The sequence below is a fragment of the Caloenas nicobarica genome, chromosome 8 (genome assembly GCF_036013445.1).
Source record: "Caloenas nicobarica isolate bCalNic1 chromosome 8, bCalNic1.hap1, whole genome shotgun sequence".
NCBI classification, from domain to species: Eukaryota; Metazoa; Chordata; class Aves; order Columbiformes; family Columbidae; genus Caloenas; species Caloenas nicobarica.
This window is the reverse complement of record NC_088252.1, coordinates 9304858-9321460: the sequence shown is the minus strand read 5'-3', so window position 1 is coordinate 9321460 and position 16603 is coordinate 9304858. Positions and strand designations below refer to the sequence as shown.

General features: G+C 42.4%; 1 protein-coding gene across 1 annotated transcript in view; it reads right to left on the bottom strand.

The window, feature by feature from the left end:
• The window catches only part of PXYLP1 (2-phosphoxylose phosphatase 1), a 49197-nt gene extending 35167 nt beyond the window's left edge, over positions 1-14030 (bottom strand). Inside the window, exons 1-2 of the mRNA XM_065640221.1 lie at positions 13949-14030; positions 96-227 (exon numbers count right to left, since the gene is read on the bottom strand). Of these exons, the coding sequence (XP_065496293.1) occupies positions 96-174 (79 nt within the window). The 5' untranslated portion in view covers positions 175-227; positions 13949-14030. The remainder of the gene's footprint in view (positions 1-95; positions 228-13948) is intronic.
• Between the last annotated feature and the right edge of the window lie 2573 nt (positions 14031-16603).

Genomic DNA, 16603 nt, shown 5'->3' with positions numbered 1-16603 from the left:
CACAGAAAGAATGCTTCAAAAACATGTAAGCATGGCTATTTTTAAACACACTTATAGACCACTACATATAGAAAACAAAAGAGGGGGACACTTACAGAATTGTAGACTGAGGCTCAAAAAGGCTAGTAAGGCTGCCAAAGCCAGCAAGAACAGAAAACGGTTTCGGAAAAGCATTATTATTCGTTCTGCTTTCTCTTCATGGTTTCATCTTCATATATCAATGGTTCCTGCAAACAACAAAATATTGGCAAATATATTTCAGATGTTGAAGCATCAGCCAGAGGAAAGAAAATTCAAATATTCTTTTGACAGTGTCGAGTTATTTCTTAAAGGCAAGCACGAGCAATTCAAATTGGCAACAACAGTATCAATAAGTTCTCTTCACCCTGCTTTTGAGATTAACTACATTTCCACAAGACCAAACTTCCTAGTTAAAAAAAAAAAAAAGCCATTTCCCATAAAATTAAGTTTTCTCCTGCTAACACACGGTTAATGCTCATGTCATAACATGGTCAGCAGTTCTTTAACAGAAGCCTCTTGCCCCTGTGCAAAGCAAATCACAACACAAATATTGTTATTTAAGGGCTCTCAAGAACAATTTGATAAATTATCCCTAGGAAAAAAAAATAATGCCATAAGGTGTTAAAAAGGTACACATACACACACACTTTTAAATATAGGTTAAAAAATAGTTTCTCAACTGGTAGCCCTTTTACTGATAAAAAGTTCAGAACTCTTGTTTAAGAGAATAAAGAGTAAGAAAAATTACCAATACCATTATGCAGAAAATGGAAAAGTATATTGATTTAACACCTGGGATAATTCCGTGTAACTATATTTTTAAACAACTACTGTGACGAAGACCAGAACAATATATTTCAAGTTAATAGTATTTAATAAAACTTCAAAACTCAAATAACTCATTGCAGAAGTTAAAGACTTAAAAAAAAAAACCACAGCCCTCTCTTGAAAATACCCACTATTAGTAAAAAACACACTTTTCCTTGCAAAATGGCATCCAAAAGTGCACCAAATTTGCTGAAGTGCCCTGTTTTCACAGATGTCCGTTTTCCACTGGAAAATGGCTCTATATAAGGGATGGGAGGTGTTCTCCCACACACACACTTCTTATTTTTTTTTAAACTACCAGCCGTTTTTACATGCAAGAGATCCCTTTTCCCAGCACCGACAGCATGTTGCAGGAAATTGGTTAACCTTGAAAGAAATCATCTGAGATTCCCAGATCCTTTGAACTGAGGTCTGTTCATGACAGCACATTCAAACACGTTGAGAGAAAATAATTTTTTCCCCCACCACTGTTTCTTTTTGTCCTGGCACTTATTTGCTTAAGGAAAGACCCCTCTTGCTTCTTTCCTGCTTTCAAGAATGAAAAGGCTTACATATACATACAATTAATGGGTATTTGTTTATCGGAACTCTTCTGCATTCCAAAAACTAAGCATCTTAGCAAGATGTTAATCTCTGTCTCTGAACACTAATAAACCATGCAAAATCACAGTCTCGAAATTCAGATTTTTTTTTTCCCTAATTCATTTTGTTATCAGTATTTGAAAATGTCTCATGAATCACTGAACTTATTTCATGTATTGTGGTTAGTCGTAAGAAGAGTTGTGGGATCGACGAGTTGGCCCAAGGTGAGCTCCACAGCACAAAGCAACGGGACCCAGAGCATAAACGGTGATGCTCCAGAAACAGACGCAGCGGAGCTTGCAGCAAGTGAAATGTATTATGCATGTACGTTTTGCAGGACTGAGGTCTTTCCATCTCATTTTACTTGGATAACTACCTTTACAGCTTTTGGAAACTGTGGGAAAATGGAAATAACTGGAGATTCTGAGAAGCAAGAAACCAGAGCCATTACAGTATTTTTCCAAAATGCCAACAGCACCACAAACGACATGTGCAAGCAGTAATAAAAATAAAGGTTATGGGGTTTGGTTTTTTTGGTTTGATTTGGTTTGGGGGGTTTTGTTGGGTTTTTTGTGGGGTTTTTTTGTTGGTTTTGCATTTGGGTTTTTTTTCGTTTCTGTGCGTGTGTTTCATTTGGGTTTTGTTGGGTTTGTTTTGTTTTAAAGAAAGAGAGAGACACAAGGCAGAAGGAATTATTTTAACAGTCTGTTTCACAAAAATCGTAGTTCATCCTGCAACATCTTATTGAAAGGTGTGCTGAAACGAAACTAAACTAAACCACTGAAACTAAACAAAGCTTTGAAGGGTAGAAGGTATAAGGATTAGTGTATATAAGACACCAGGAGATAATAAAGCAGTTAAACCAAGCAGATGGAAGAACAGAAGGGGAACCACAGGAAAAAGCAAAATTAGACTTAGGAGGGAGGATGAGGTAAAATCTATTAAAAAGCTCTTAGGAATAAGAGGTCTTGTGCACAGACTACACTCATGAATATTGTTGCTGCATTTTAAAAAGTTGCCGCAAAAAAGGAAGGATTACAAGACTGGAAAAAAGGACAGCATAGACACCTCATATTAGCAAAATGTTCTAGAGAAAAAGCTTAATGAGCTTTAAACCTTAATTGCAAGATCAGAAGTTTTAAAACATTTTGTTTTAAATGCAATATTCAATAAATTATAAACATGGGAAGACTATTCTTTTAAATATACTTTGACCGGTTAACAAATTAACTGTGTTACAGCTTATGAGGGATAGGAACAGCCCTGTTGAGTAGCTGGTAAATAAGACCCTGTAAATGCAATTTCTCATCAGCTCCTACTCGATACCAAGCAGCAGCCACTGCTCCCCTGCACTGGCACAGCAACTGCACCCAGGGAAAGCCGCACTGGGCCAGCACATACGAAGCCAAGGGAGTGCAAGAAGGAGCGTGAGCACTCACTGAAGTGAGCATTGCTAAGCTCAAAAAGATAAAACTGAGCCTGGGAGAATAAAAAGTTAACCAACCTTATCTCCCCACAAAACTATTTTTATATGCAGGCAGATCAAAAAACAAACCACCCAGCAGAACACGCTTGGGGTCTTCAGAATATACCACCACATAGCAAGAAGCTGCGGTGTCACAGAGCATTTGCTGCTGACCTGACGTGTAGAGAACACCGATCTTATCTGTTTGCCCTGGCACAGGGCAGAATGCAGGTCAGGGCCTGGCCTCGCCGTCACCGCGCTGCAAGGGCTCAGCACTCCAAGGTCAGTTCTACCAACAACCGACATCGCCGCCTCGCTCGTCTCCACACCGGGGCCTGGGTCCTTTGCTTTGGAGATAAGTAAATAGTTTAAGTAGTTATTGCTTGTAAAGGTGAGTAAGCACCACACCGCTGCAGAAGAGGTGAAACTCGGCGCTGGGACCAGCAGCGTTCTGGGACCAGCAGCGTTCTGGTAGCAGCAGCATTCTGGTAGCAGCTTGTGACACGTGCCAGAAAAGCAGCGATTTATGCTCATCCCTGAGAACAGGTCTTGTGCTCAAGACCAAAACAACCTCAAGTTGCACCAGAGGAGGTTTAGATTGGATATTAGGAAAAATTTCTTCACAGAAAGGGTTGTCAGGCATTGGAACAGGCTGCCCAGGGAAGTGGTGGAGTCACCATCCCTGGAGGGGTTTAAAATACATGTAGATGTGGCACTGAGGGACATGGTTTAGTGGTGGACTTGACAGTGTTAGATTAATGGTTAAACTTGATTATCTTAAAGATCCTTTCCAACCTAAATGATTCTATGAACGCAGAACTTCATAAAGATGACCTACAAAACCCCAAATTTATTTCAGCAACGCTAATTATAAGCGTGACACACATAACCAGTCTGGATATTCTGAAGTGTAGTCATTAATAAAGCATCCTCTATCAAAATGCATATAATTAAAAGGCTACCTCTGAGCCGCCTTTTGCAGCATACCTACCTACCCACAGAATCTACCTTTTTCTTTTAAACATGATCCAAAAGTCTCAACTCATCAAAACAGACCAGAATGCCTCACAGCATTTAGAGCACCCTCAGCTCTGACCTGATCTCACCAGACAGTGCCCGCAGGTGCTGGTGGAAGGTGCTCGGCTCTTGCACGCTCGCACAAGGGTCAAAATAGTCTTATGACTGACGGCCAGGCCCAGGAGTCAGGAGACTAGCCAAGTCGAACACTTGGTCAAGTCACATTCTCTGTTTTAGGCCGTTTCACCACAAAAATTAGCAGCTACCTAGAAATGCTGGGAGAGCAGCACGTCTGCAAAGAGCCCAGCCTGAGCACACAGCTCCCAGCAGAGCAGCTGGCGTGACTAACCTGCTTTTTGTTCAGAACTAGCTGGGCAGTGCTGGCTGGTGCTGCACGTGGAACCTTCCCTGGCATCCCTTCCTCCTGGGCAAAATATAAAGATATTTTTTGCAGGGTTGAGTAGCTAAGCTATTTCTTTTGATTATTTTAAGTTGGATCCTAAAAATAACGTGACATCAATGCTTTCAAAGTGCCTGTGAGGTCAGACACGACACTAAACCACTGCTGCTAAACTTCTGTGCCAACTGTCTGATACTGTTAGATCCTCTAAGCCACCTGTATCCATCTAGAATACAAACCTGCTATCTAGCATGAAGCAGAAGCACACTGTTACACTGACTCACCATGACAGCTTAAATGAATTTACTTGATTAAAATAGCATGTCTCCATAAATAATCAATAGTACTTTTCAAAGTCTGCCTCAATAAAATGACTGTATTTATCTGATGCGGTACATCAAAATGACATTGTCTACTGAAATACAAGTGAGCAAAAGTGGTCACAAAGAAACAGCAAAGAGAAATGGTGACTTTGCTGAAAAAGAAAAGTGGCATTAAGTCTGTACCTAACTATATGCCCAAGACAGAGCTATATTTTGTAGCAATCTTATAGAACCTAGGAGGGAAAGCAAAAAGCCTACAGGCAACATAAGGTTGATTTGGAGTAACATTCACAGATACTTTTAGAAAAAGCCATGGAAGAACACAAGGACCCACTTACTAGTCTGAGGTCTCTACACTGCAGAAGAGTTTAATTGTAATTGCTTCTTGATCCATCTTTTATCTTTCATCTACATCTGCAGGCTTATTTTCTGACAAAACGTGTTTTGAAGACATCTGAAATGAAGGTGACAGCTCCTGATACAATTATAATGAAGGCTTCTGCCTTTACTTTCATTTTAACTCATGACGCTCCATCAATTACTCCCCAGCCCTGTGGCAGCGGACTACCAGGCGGTACATTCTTCATCTACTAAAAGCCACAAGTCCAGCACCCAAAAATTGTCCCATAGCTCAATAATGTCATACTCTTGAATTGGAAATTGCAGAAAACAGTCATGTCACCAAGTGGTGCGTGCCAAACCTTTTCTTTGGTGCTTCACAGGATTTGCTTTTTTTTTTTCTACAGGAATGAAAAAGAGTGGCTGGGATCTTGTGGCTATCACCAAATCAGCCATCACTACGAAGATCTATGGGCAGTAGCAGAACAGAGAGGAAATGGGAACACTCAGCAGAACCAATTCTCCAGTCAGCACGACCGGCTTAGTTACTCATGCTTGTAATCACCACGTTGAGGAAACCCTCACAAAATCCCTGCAGGTGACTGTAATGTCAGCAATTTAAACTGGACATATGATTCCTGCAACACTACAGTTACATTTTGCATAGCATCACGCAGTAATAAAGCTAGCATCTGCAATATTGTTAATCATAAGTCTTCATTTTCCCATCAGAAAGAAAAAAGCATTCTATTTTTCTAGAAAAGCTTTTATGAGAAGTAGGTCACATCACTTGGCGTAAAAAATTGCATTTCTAAAAAAGTAAAACCAGCTCATCACTGAAAAAATTAAATAAAACCTGCTCAGTAAAGTCACTGATGTTAACCCACGCCATGACTTAATCTGGAAGTTAGTAACCACAGGAAACACAGAAATTGACTGAAAGTACAAACAGGTCAGCAGCCTCCTAAAAAAGTGTAAGTGAAGATATGGAAAGCCATGGTAAAAAAGGCAACATGTACCACTCCACAGTAATCACGCATGGAAACAGCAGGAAGCAGCAGCTATCCAACAGAGCATAGCTACATCTTGATATGTAAAAATGAATAGCTACTTATAAGATATTTTTATTTTTCAAATTACTTAACATTTTAGCAGCAAGCACCTGATTTAAAAAAAAAAAAAAAGAGCAAAAAAAACACCCAAAAAACACACGCAACAAACCACACAGCTAAATTGCCGAAGTTTAATATATTTTGGTATTTGGAACATCAAAATATCTACATCTAAATTTCTCTTTTCTCCTATTCCAAGTTTCTTCTTTATGTACTCAGTTCCAAAATCCTCATAGTGGCACATCTGGTCTTGAGATGTGCAAAAGCTACTGAAAATGGCACAGCGGTATTGCCCAGTCTGTCAGAGCAGCCAACACAAGCTCTCACTTCATTAAAGCCAGGGGATCAAACTAAGCTCTTCCTCAAACAATTCTGTCCCTCTCTATGGCACTCATTATTTTCACCATGCAGCAAATTTAATGCTGGATTTAATAAGTAAAGGTGAAGAGTTACTCAGCATCCAGAAGTGATGAAGAGGCCATTAGCCACACTGACATGTCACTGCACCTTGAAGATAATCTGCTGTTCTCACAACAAAAGGTCCACTTGACTTGGAGATCTTAGCTTTTCAATCTCAAGGTGTGCAAGCAGATAACACGGTGAACACTTTAAACATTCTCTTATCCAGATTTCAGGTTTGAGCAGGACTGTCATACAGTTTTACACCGGAAATTCTGGGAAAACGGTCTTCAGCTTACGATTTCAGCTGACATCCTTCAAAGGACAGTTTCCAGCTTTTCAATTCTGTCCTACTCAAATCCCCATTATGAGTTACCTTCTTTCAGAGATCAGCAGCCAAGAGATGCAAGCAGAACAAGCTTTTACATAGTTCAGGTTTGCATTTGATTTTTCTCAGTTCACATCCTCTAGAATGCATTTCTGTTATTTAAATTAGAACCTGCAAGTCTATGAAACTCTTAAAATCAGGAAATAAGCACAGTCATGTAGAGACATCTATATTCACGTTATGTTTAGTGCATTAGTGTTGTAGTTAATGTAACATAACACAATTTTGGAGGCCCTGTGGAAATAAAATTTTAATATATAGGAAAATCTGTCACAAGCCCAACTCTTCATCATCCACTTTGGGAATGTCACCTTATTCCTACTCCTTTCCCTATGGCAATGATGGGTCATACACGTTCCTGAACTGCAGAGAAAAGTAAAAACAAAAACAAGGAAGTGCTTTTACTTCCTAAAGGAAACTGAGCAACTCTTTTTTTAACATTATTATGAAACTTGAAAGAAACCTTATGATTTTGATGGCTCCAGGCCAGAACTGAATGTTAATTGGCAGCAAAACCATTCCAGAACATACAGAAAATTAAATAATTCTTAAGAAACAGCACCAGAATGTAATTATTTTAAACTTACAATTTGAAAACGCTATACCATCTGCTTGTAATTGCATCAGCACAGATCCTAATCACAGACAGATCGCAGCCAGTGGCTGATCAGATAACATCACAGCTCCAAAAAGCACACAAAGGCAAAGCAGTTCACGTGCTTGAATTGTTATTGCTTTCTACAGGTTTAATTATTTGAAGAACTCCCTCTCCTCCTGTAACACTCCCCTCTGCGTGCATTTCCAATACAGACCCTAGAACATGCCTTTGAACAGGCACCTGCTCCCTCTGTCCCAGTGTCAGGGGCTGCATTCTGCTGCAAACACCTTCTTCTGGCACTAACTTTGAACGCAAGCATTGCGGAGATGCCCTCAAAGCTATTTGCCATCAACCAGTGAAGCCACATTCAATAAACAGATCAGTTAAGAAACTCACAAGTGTAGGAAAATGTTTATTTTCCCACACCAGGTCAAATGTATCCTATTCAACGTTTGAGATTATGGTAGTATGAAGGACAATATTGTCCTCTGCATGTCTGCCCTTCCACTCAGGTTAGACGGATTTGAGAATAGGACCTGAGCTCCTAAATCTGTCTTTATTCTTTTAATTCCAGATGATCTTATCCTGGGTCTGTTTATAACCTGCCTGCACATGTATGTATTCTAATGCTGAAAGGTCACACACCCACAGCTCTCAGAGGTTCACACACTTTGATTTGCTCACAGTATTCAAATTAAATGGATTTGGGGAAATTCCAGTCAAGTTGTTAAGAGCCTGCTGACTTAATTACTCCAACCTCTTCAGCCTACTCACCATCCCATCTTGCATCCCCTGCTCAGCTGGTCCTTTATCCCTCACCCTCTGGAAAACTGCCAGAATCTGAATGCACTGAGTTCCTCAGCAACTCACCCATGATCACGCCTGTAACCATCAGCAAGCTATGCCTTCTGCTTACCAGATGTAAAATGCTACGTTTTCAGATGATTTGGGCATTACTGAGAGCTTTCCATGAAGTTAAACACCATTTTACCAAGTTACACGTGTGAAAAATGGCAGTGCAACAACCTGATATTAGAAGTGTTTGTACAAGAGGGATGGATGGGCTGACGTTTATTTCATTACCGATCATATTTCTATTTTATCCTTGCGCTCCAGCTGTATTTTGACCCTCATCCTCAAATAATTTTTTCTCCTATGGCCCAGCTATGAGATCTGTTCCATTCTACCATCATCTGCCAGGTCACTCAACTTTTCCATAATCAACCACCTCTATTACAATCACAAGGATTCAAAATCACAGGGTAGATACACATTTCCGTGTCCCGTCTTCCAAACGGAAGGCTTTTGTTTCTCTCCTCAGGTTATACTGTTACCCATTGCAGCACCAGCAGCTGGCAGGTCATACTGAATTAAAAAAAAAAAAAAAAAGACTAAACGGACTTTATTCAGCAATTTTGTCATCTTCCTGCAATCTAACCCCAGAATGGTGATTACGCAGATGCATTAGCAGACAGACAGCATTTTCTGCCGCCCTTTCCTCCCCACAACACTCCGTACAGCTGCCAAGTGCCCCGGCCCTGCAGAGCTGAATGGGGACTCATACAGGCAGCAGAGCAGGGAAACCGCCGTGCTGCTGGCAAAAGGGCACATCTGGTTCTTCCCTCGGCCCTCCCGGCAGCAGCGCAAGGTCATCTCTGGAAACACACCACGCCACAGTTTGAGACAACCTGAACATGAAGGTGCAAGCAGAAGAGTTATTTCTTCAAAAGGAAAAATAAAAGTAGGTTTAGGTAACCAATGCTGGCATTAAACATGATGTCCTAACACTTCATTTGACAGGCCCATTGCCCACGTTTTTGTTGCTTAGTTCCTTAGTGCTTAGTTGTTTTCACAACTTATTGGCCCCACAGAAGATCCTCATGAGGGTTCCCAAAAGCCTTCACAGACAGAAAGGCAAGCCTGCGGTCAGACCTCTGCTTCAGGGGCAATCCGTGAACCCACATCATAACCATAGATGTGAGGAAGACGAACAAAGCATGAAAAATATGGCAAAGTGCAAGATCCAGTGTCAGCTTTGCTTGGTCCTTTCAAAGTCATCATTAACAACAGAGCAAACCAGGTATTCACACCACCTCCCTTTTTACAACCAAACACTATCAGTATTAGGAAACAAAGTACGGTATCTTCCACTGCGTAAGTAAATGTGGAATTTATCATAGCAGACATCGAGAAAAAGTTACGGTGTTTAATTTTCTTATTTTTACAAGGGAAGCTATGAATCACATGAAAACTTTCCATGGGAGCCTGACTTCATTTCTGGTACACGAAAACTTTCAGGTGGCTGTAGAAACTCTGGATGAAACCGCTGAAAACCAGTCACTGACTAGTATTTCCAAACAGGATTTCTGAACAATGTCTTTGCCATGTGGCACAAACAAATAAGCTTAACTGTTTCAGCTTCCAAAAATCAGTTCTTTTTAAAAAATAGGACAGCTATCTAGCTTTTCAATGCCCAGTTTACCTCTCTAATCAATACAAAATAGTCTGTCAATCTGGCTCTGAATCATTTCCTGTGATCAGAACCACTTAGTGCATAATCACAGACTTACCATTCACCTTTGTAGCCCTCCTGGCAAATGTTCCTATTATCATCTTGCACAAAGAAAAAATTGCTCTTTTTTGTTGCTTAGGATGAACCATTACATTTATGATTCAGGCATTATCTGAACACAGTAAAATGACATTATCAGATTTCTTAAAAAAAAAACCATAAGCACTGATTCTCACGGTACACCTTCCCACTCTTTATTTCTTCACTGAGCAAGAACATGTCTCATCCAGCTGTAACCAGAGACCACCTCATACTTTCAAGACAAACAAGAACATTAATTTTGAATTCTAACCTAAACCAAGTGCCACAAAGGGAGCCACATGGGCAAAGCTCACATGCTCCTGTGCAGATATAAGTCAAGACTCATGTATCCTCCACTACAATTTTTAGACAATAACATTTCTAAAACTTCCTACCCTAAATGGTTTGCAAAACCAAATGCTTGCTTAAAGGGAGTCCGTTTGGGTTTCACCGAAGTGCAGCTTGATGTTAACAGAACATGAAGCATGTCATGATCTGTACATTTCAAGTATCTTTCTGGAGAGCTGCTACATAAGCCTTCAGTCATCAGCATCCTATATGTGGCTTTACAATCAACTGTTTCCATTACTATTTCTACTTCTGTGTAATTTATACCATATATTGGCCTGCATTCATTATGGAAAGAATTCTAGAAACCATTTCAAAGAAAAAAAAAAAACAACTTATTTTAAAACACAATCTTTTTATCAGTACTGCAATATTTTAACACAATTCCAGTAAAATTACCACAGCGCTAAATCCAATGCAAGTAGAAGTCTTGCATGAAATCTACATTTAAAGTCTCCTCTCAGGCATTTGGCATTTCTTCCCCTTTTGCTACACCATTTAAGTTTTCATTTTTATATATAATTTGCCACTCAAGCTAGAGTATTTTTAAATACGACCTTCTGAATGTGAATCAAGGCACAGCTCGCTTACTGACTCCCTCTCCCAGCAAGCCAAGATCCCAGGCGACGCTCAAATGCTCCGCAGATGCGACTCCCTGCAGGAACAGTCCTGACCCAAACCACCCTGTTTGTCCAGCATTTGGACCCCTGAGGTTCTTTCTATGCAAATCATTCCTCACCCTTGAGGCTGCTGTCTGGCAGCCCTTGTGTGTGCCAGTCAAGTGCTTGCCAGCCCAGCTGAGCTGCCATCCTGTCTTGTCATGTATCTTATCAGTAACAATCTTGTGCATCTACCAGTAACTCCCAAAACCTTCTTGTATTACCTATAACAAACTCCATCTTCTTTAATCCTCTCATACTTTCTTCACCAAACAATCCCTTTAACACCTAAAGCAATAGCTGCATGTTTCACATGCACTTTCCAATACTCCTTGAGAGAAACCTTCACCATTTCGGTAGAGGCAGACTTGAAGACTCCACCCGCTCCAACAGCTAAGGTAGCACCACCTCCTTTGTAGCATCCATCATAAACCATCAATCTAATCCCATCTAAATCATCAAGCATACATTAGTAGGTGGCTTAACATTTAATTCCTACATTCATTTGATGTATGTTTGTGAGCAATAGGCATCTCATTGTGGTTTTTTGCATATTAATTGCCAACGTTTTTTCATTAGTTAAGAGAGAATAAAAACCTTAGGGAGAGGAAGAGAATACGCAACTAGAACTGACCATAAATCCAGATAAAAGCCAAACTTAGGACCACATGAATTCATCTTTCAGGCAATAAGACAGAGATACACTTAAGATACAAGCCTTTTATAAGTAAAAAGAGTAAATAAATTAAAAATATAATCTGAAACTTCAGCAGAAAAAGCACCCAGAAAAATTCAACCAAAGTCTAGTTTCAAAGGTCTCCTATGAGATTATGAAAACGAACAAAGACCTACATAAGAAACCTCACAGGATGCCTAACGTTTCTTCCGTCTAAGGAGGTCGTGAGGGAAGATAAATATGTAAAAATGTACACTCTATTGCAAAACCACTGCGAAAAGCAAATTTCATGAGGGAGAGTACTTTTGCACATTCTCAAGCATTGCCTTTTGTGTGCATTAATTCCAAGATGCCCACTTTTTAAGCTAAAAAAAGCCCAAAAGACAAATGAAGGCTGACAGAGGAAAGCAAGTTCACCATTATGAAAGTGAAACAATACCACTAAATGCCTGAAGTCTAAGCAGAGGTGCACCTCTGTGCGAGTACACAGGTACAGACCCAGGGGGGCAGTTACACCAAAGCAGCTTTATAGCTCTGTTGTTGTCAGACCTTCACATGAGACCCTGCTATTCCTCAATATTTTGAGGGGTTTTTGCAGAACAGGGAGCTGTATTGAATCTTATAAAATTAAAGCTTCAGCACTACTGAGTTTACATAAAATATCTAAGAGACTACAATTAAAAGCCATTAGAGAGAGAAGCATATGTGTTTTAACCATGTGCGCTACTTTTAGTTACCTTTTTGAGAAGATTAAAATTAAGCAGCTTTTGCTTTCGTCCCACTCACACCCTCCCACTACAAATTCTGTCTGAACTAATCCTCCTTCCACAGACGTCAAAACAGGGCATAAGTATTACAGCTACTTACTGCCAAAATGTGTTCATTTAATATCCCATTACTATTGTAATACTGGCACAATAACTTATTATATGTGACAGCTTTTGCAGTTAGTCAAGGATACAGCCACTTAATCTGTAGTCTTTTCATCAACATGAAACTACATTTGTACAAATTTGTAAAAGAGAAAATTTAAGGTCTGAACCAGCTGCTCATCTCAGACTACAGTGCCAGACAAAATAAAGGCTTATAAAGTCATCACACACACTCTTCCAACCCTGTCATTTCCATGGTCCCAGCCTTTATATAAAGTGATCTGTCCAGAAATTCAGGTTACAGTATTACAAATACATTGTTTAATCCCTTACACCCCAGTATATATATATATTTTTTAAAAATACTTTCACAGAGCGTAATTTTTTTTTAAGTGCAACATTCTGCATGAAGGCCACGACAACCTCCATGTCAGGACACAATTCCAACGAGAAGTACGTGCTTGTCAAAAGGTTCAGCATTATTCTTCAGGAACCTGCCATGCAGAAATACACTAAGAAGTCTGTTCAAGGCTCTAAAAATATTTAGGTTAAAGTATATAAAATGAAAGGGACTGCTATCAGCTACAGTAAAGATAACAGACATCCAAAAAAAGGAAAAAAAAAAAAGATCAATTCAAGTAAGTTACTCCACTCCAGCCACAGTATATCAGCCAACAATAGATGACAAAGTGTCAGTCCAGTGGAGAAGCACAGCAGCTCCACAACAGCGCTGCTCTATCTGCCAGCCAAGGCTGGTAAACACCAGGTCTGTCATCACAGAGGCTCTGAGGGACTGACGAGCCCATCGGGCTCTCGCCGCGCACGATGCGTGCACACCCGCCGCCACGCCGGACTGCACGGACCGCTCACACGCACCGGACCAAGCCCGTGAGTACCAAGCCCCGGGTGTGTGCCCGCGGGTACCATCCTGCAGGTGAAGTTCATCCTGCCGAGGCCTCACGGAGCGGCCAGGCTGGGTGCGGGGGCAGCTCGCCGCCCGCCGGGCCAGTTCAGCCAGCGCGGCCGAGACCGCCGCTGCCCCGGGTCTCCCCGGTGCGCCGGGCAGGCGGGAGCGCACGGACCTTTCGCGGCCCTCGGAGCAGCCGCTCCCGTCGCGCCGTAAACGCCCGGGCCGCACCCCGTCCCTCCCCGGGCGTCGATAGCGACCGCCCGCCGGAGCCGCCGAATATTTAACGGGGGGAGGGAAGCGCCGCGGATCCAGCCGGGTCGCGCTGGGGCAGCAGCCCGAGCGCTCCCCGGCAGCGCAAACAGGGCGCCGTCCCGCCTGCCCCGCCGGGTGGACACCCCCGCCCGCCGCACCCCCTTACCCGCCCTGCCGCGCTCAGCGCCTCCGCCGGGCCAGGGCCACTGTCCGCCGCCACGCCACGGCTCCGGCTCGGCAGCCCGCCGAGCGCCCGGGTCTCGCCAGCGCCGCCCCCGAGCGGCCGCCCCGCCCCGCCCGGCCGTGACTGCCGCCCCGCGGGGCGGTGCTGCCCCCGGCCCGGCCCGGCCCGCGCCGCCGCTCCCCGCCCTCGGCTGCCCCGCCGCGGGACGGGCTGGCTGGCGGGTCCCGCATTCCCACAGCCGGGCCTGGCGAGCGGGGGCAGAGCGAGCTCGCTGCTGCCCGCGGCACATGCGGTCCCCGGCCGGATTCACCCTCTGGCGACCGCTGCTTTCCTAACCGCAGCTGTGGGAGACCAGCAAGAGACTCCGCGACCAACAGCGGGCATCGTGTCCGAGTTCCTCACATGAGAGTCCCGCTTTTCACCTTCCTGCTGCTTCCAGCCTTGGAGTAGGTGGCCAGCAGTTCCCTGGGTAGACTGGGAAATACAGCTGGAAGTTGTCACAGCCCTTCGTAAAAGATGCCAATTTCAAGTCCTTGCCAAAGGCGAATTCTACAAATTTCAATTTAAAAAGGATAATCGTATTCGCTTGTATAGCTGGTGCAAGTGAAGTAATTTCGTAACTTGCAAATCGTTTGCCAGGATTTGTTGCCAACAAAGAAGCTCTCAGCTCTTCAGCCTTTCCCCTAATAGCAGCCCATTCTTCTCTACCAGCATAATCTTTCAAATATACCAATTTTTCATGTATCCCTAAACCAGACTCTAAAATTAATTCTGCAGATTTGGGAAATTCCTCGATTCCCTTTACACACCCACTTTGACATGTCTATGCAAAACCTATGCAAACCCTGGGTGATCAAAGTAGACGCCCTGACACTAAACAGTTGGCACCTGTGGTTGTGGCAAATGGCTGCAGGCTTTTTTTGTTGCAGTCAGGAGTCACCTCAAATACTGTGTATTTGGTTCACGTGCTCCTGCAGTTCCACTTGCAACCCTGGATACTTCTGCCAGCTTCCAACTGTGTTGTCACGCTACTCTACCAGCAAAGCGACTTCTCTGCATGGCCTCTACTCTCTGGTCAGAGTGACCGGTGGTCACTGCCCTGTAAATAGCAGCACAAAGCCAAATTTACTTTGCTGCCCATCCACAGAGCCAACATACCTAGTAAAATGGTTGGGTATGTTTTTCTAGTTAGACTGGTACTTTCACCTGGCTGGTATGATTTCACCTGTAAATGTGCTCAGGTTCTCCATCTTCTTTTCTTTAGGGATAAGAAGCAGGAATTAATCTAGTTTTAACCAACAGACTACACAGCAGCATGGAAAACAGTCATCCAGCTGCCAATCAGAAGACTGGAGCCTTTATCGACTGCTGCTCTTGACAAACCACACCCAGCGATGCTCAGCAGCGTGGTGCCTGGCCTGGCAAATGGCAGCTGCACATCAAATACACAGCCACAAGCATCGTATCAGATTAGAGCTAATCCATCATAATGATTTTCTTATTTCTTACAAAATCAGTGCTGAACATCTGAAAAAGCATGGTTTGCAGAAGAGTAGACAAACTACGGGATGCTAGATGTGGATCAGTGGGACTTCTGTCTGCCCTTCACTACATCACTTTAGGGCATTTTAAGATTGCGTAATGCCCAACATTAGCATAAAGAAATCTGCCCTTTCCCTATCCAGAATGCAGAATACCTACTTTACAGAAAAATTGTCTTCATATAGAAAAAAAATAATTTACCATGATAGCAAATGTGGCAGGACAGTTACGTTCCACCTGCATCCAGAACAAAGTGCAATTCACAAATGATTTGGCATTCAAGAACCATCAATCTGTTCTCCATGCAATAAAAGGATTTCATTTTCTTCATAGAATGTTTTTGCTTTGGAAAATAAAGTTGTCTATACAACAAAAGAAATCAACTTTGTTAAAGTCATTATATTTATAATACAAAAGACTACGTACTCAAAAGTTGTTAGTAGCCTGAAAATTTCTCAGCAGAAACCCCATACACTTTGATTCAAAAGACGAAATTAGTGGAGACCAACAGAATACTTGCAGGGCAGAGCAACTGCAACAACTGTCTTTGGAGAAGACTTGGAGTTATGCACAGTCTCACCACATCACCTCACTTGATATTCTTGTCAATTGGATCTTCCTCCTACACACACCATTACAAATCCAATGGTCTTCTCATAGTGCTAGCGCTACTTCATATCATCAGAATTTGCTCTTCCAGCAAGTATTGGAGGGGTGTCCTTACTGTAGAGTGAGTCAGCTATGAACTAACAAAAATCTTGTTGCATTAACCAAACAGTAGGCCTGAGCATGTGCAGATGCTAAAGCTCTAAGCTTGCTCACTAGCATCCACCGGCTGCTACTGAGACAATCTACAGTTACATGTGGTGAAAACACTGTAGCGTTCCTCTGTCTGACCTCCATCCCAAGAGGTAAACTGGCAATCTGCATTTTAGAGGACAGGTCGTGGTGAAACACAGGCCTGTCACCTAGGGAGGACAGTTCTAATGTTATGGTTTACTTAGATTTCTGAGCTCCTGGTCCTAACGCTACTTTTTGAGAATTACGTATATTCCATCTGTTAGGTGTTTTTTTTAATCCCTCCCCTTCATTTCT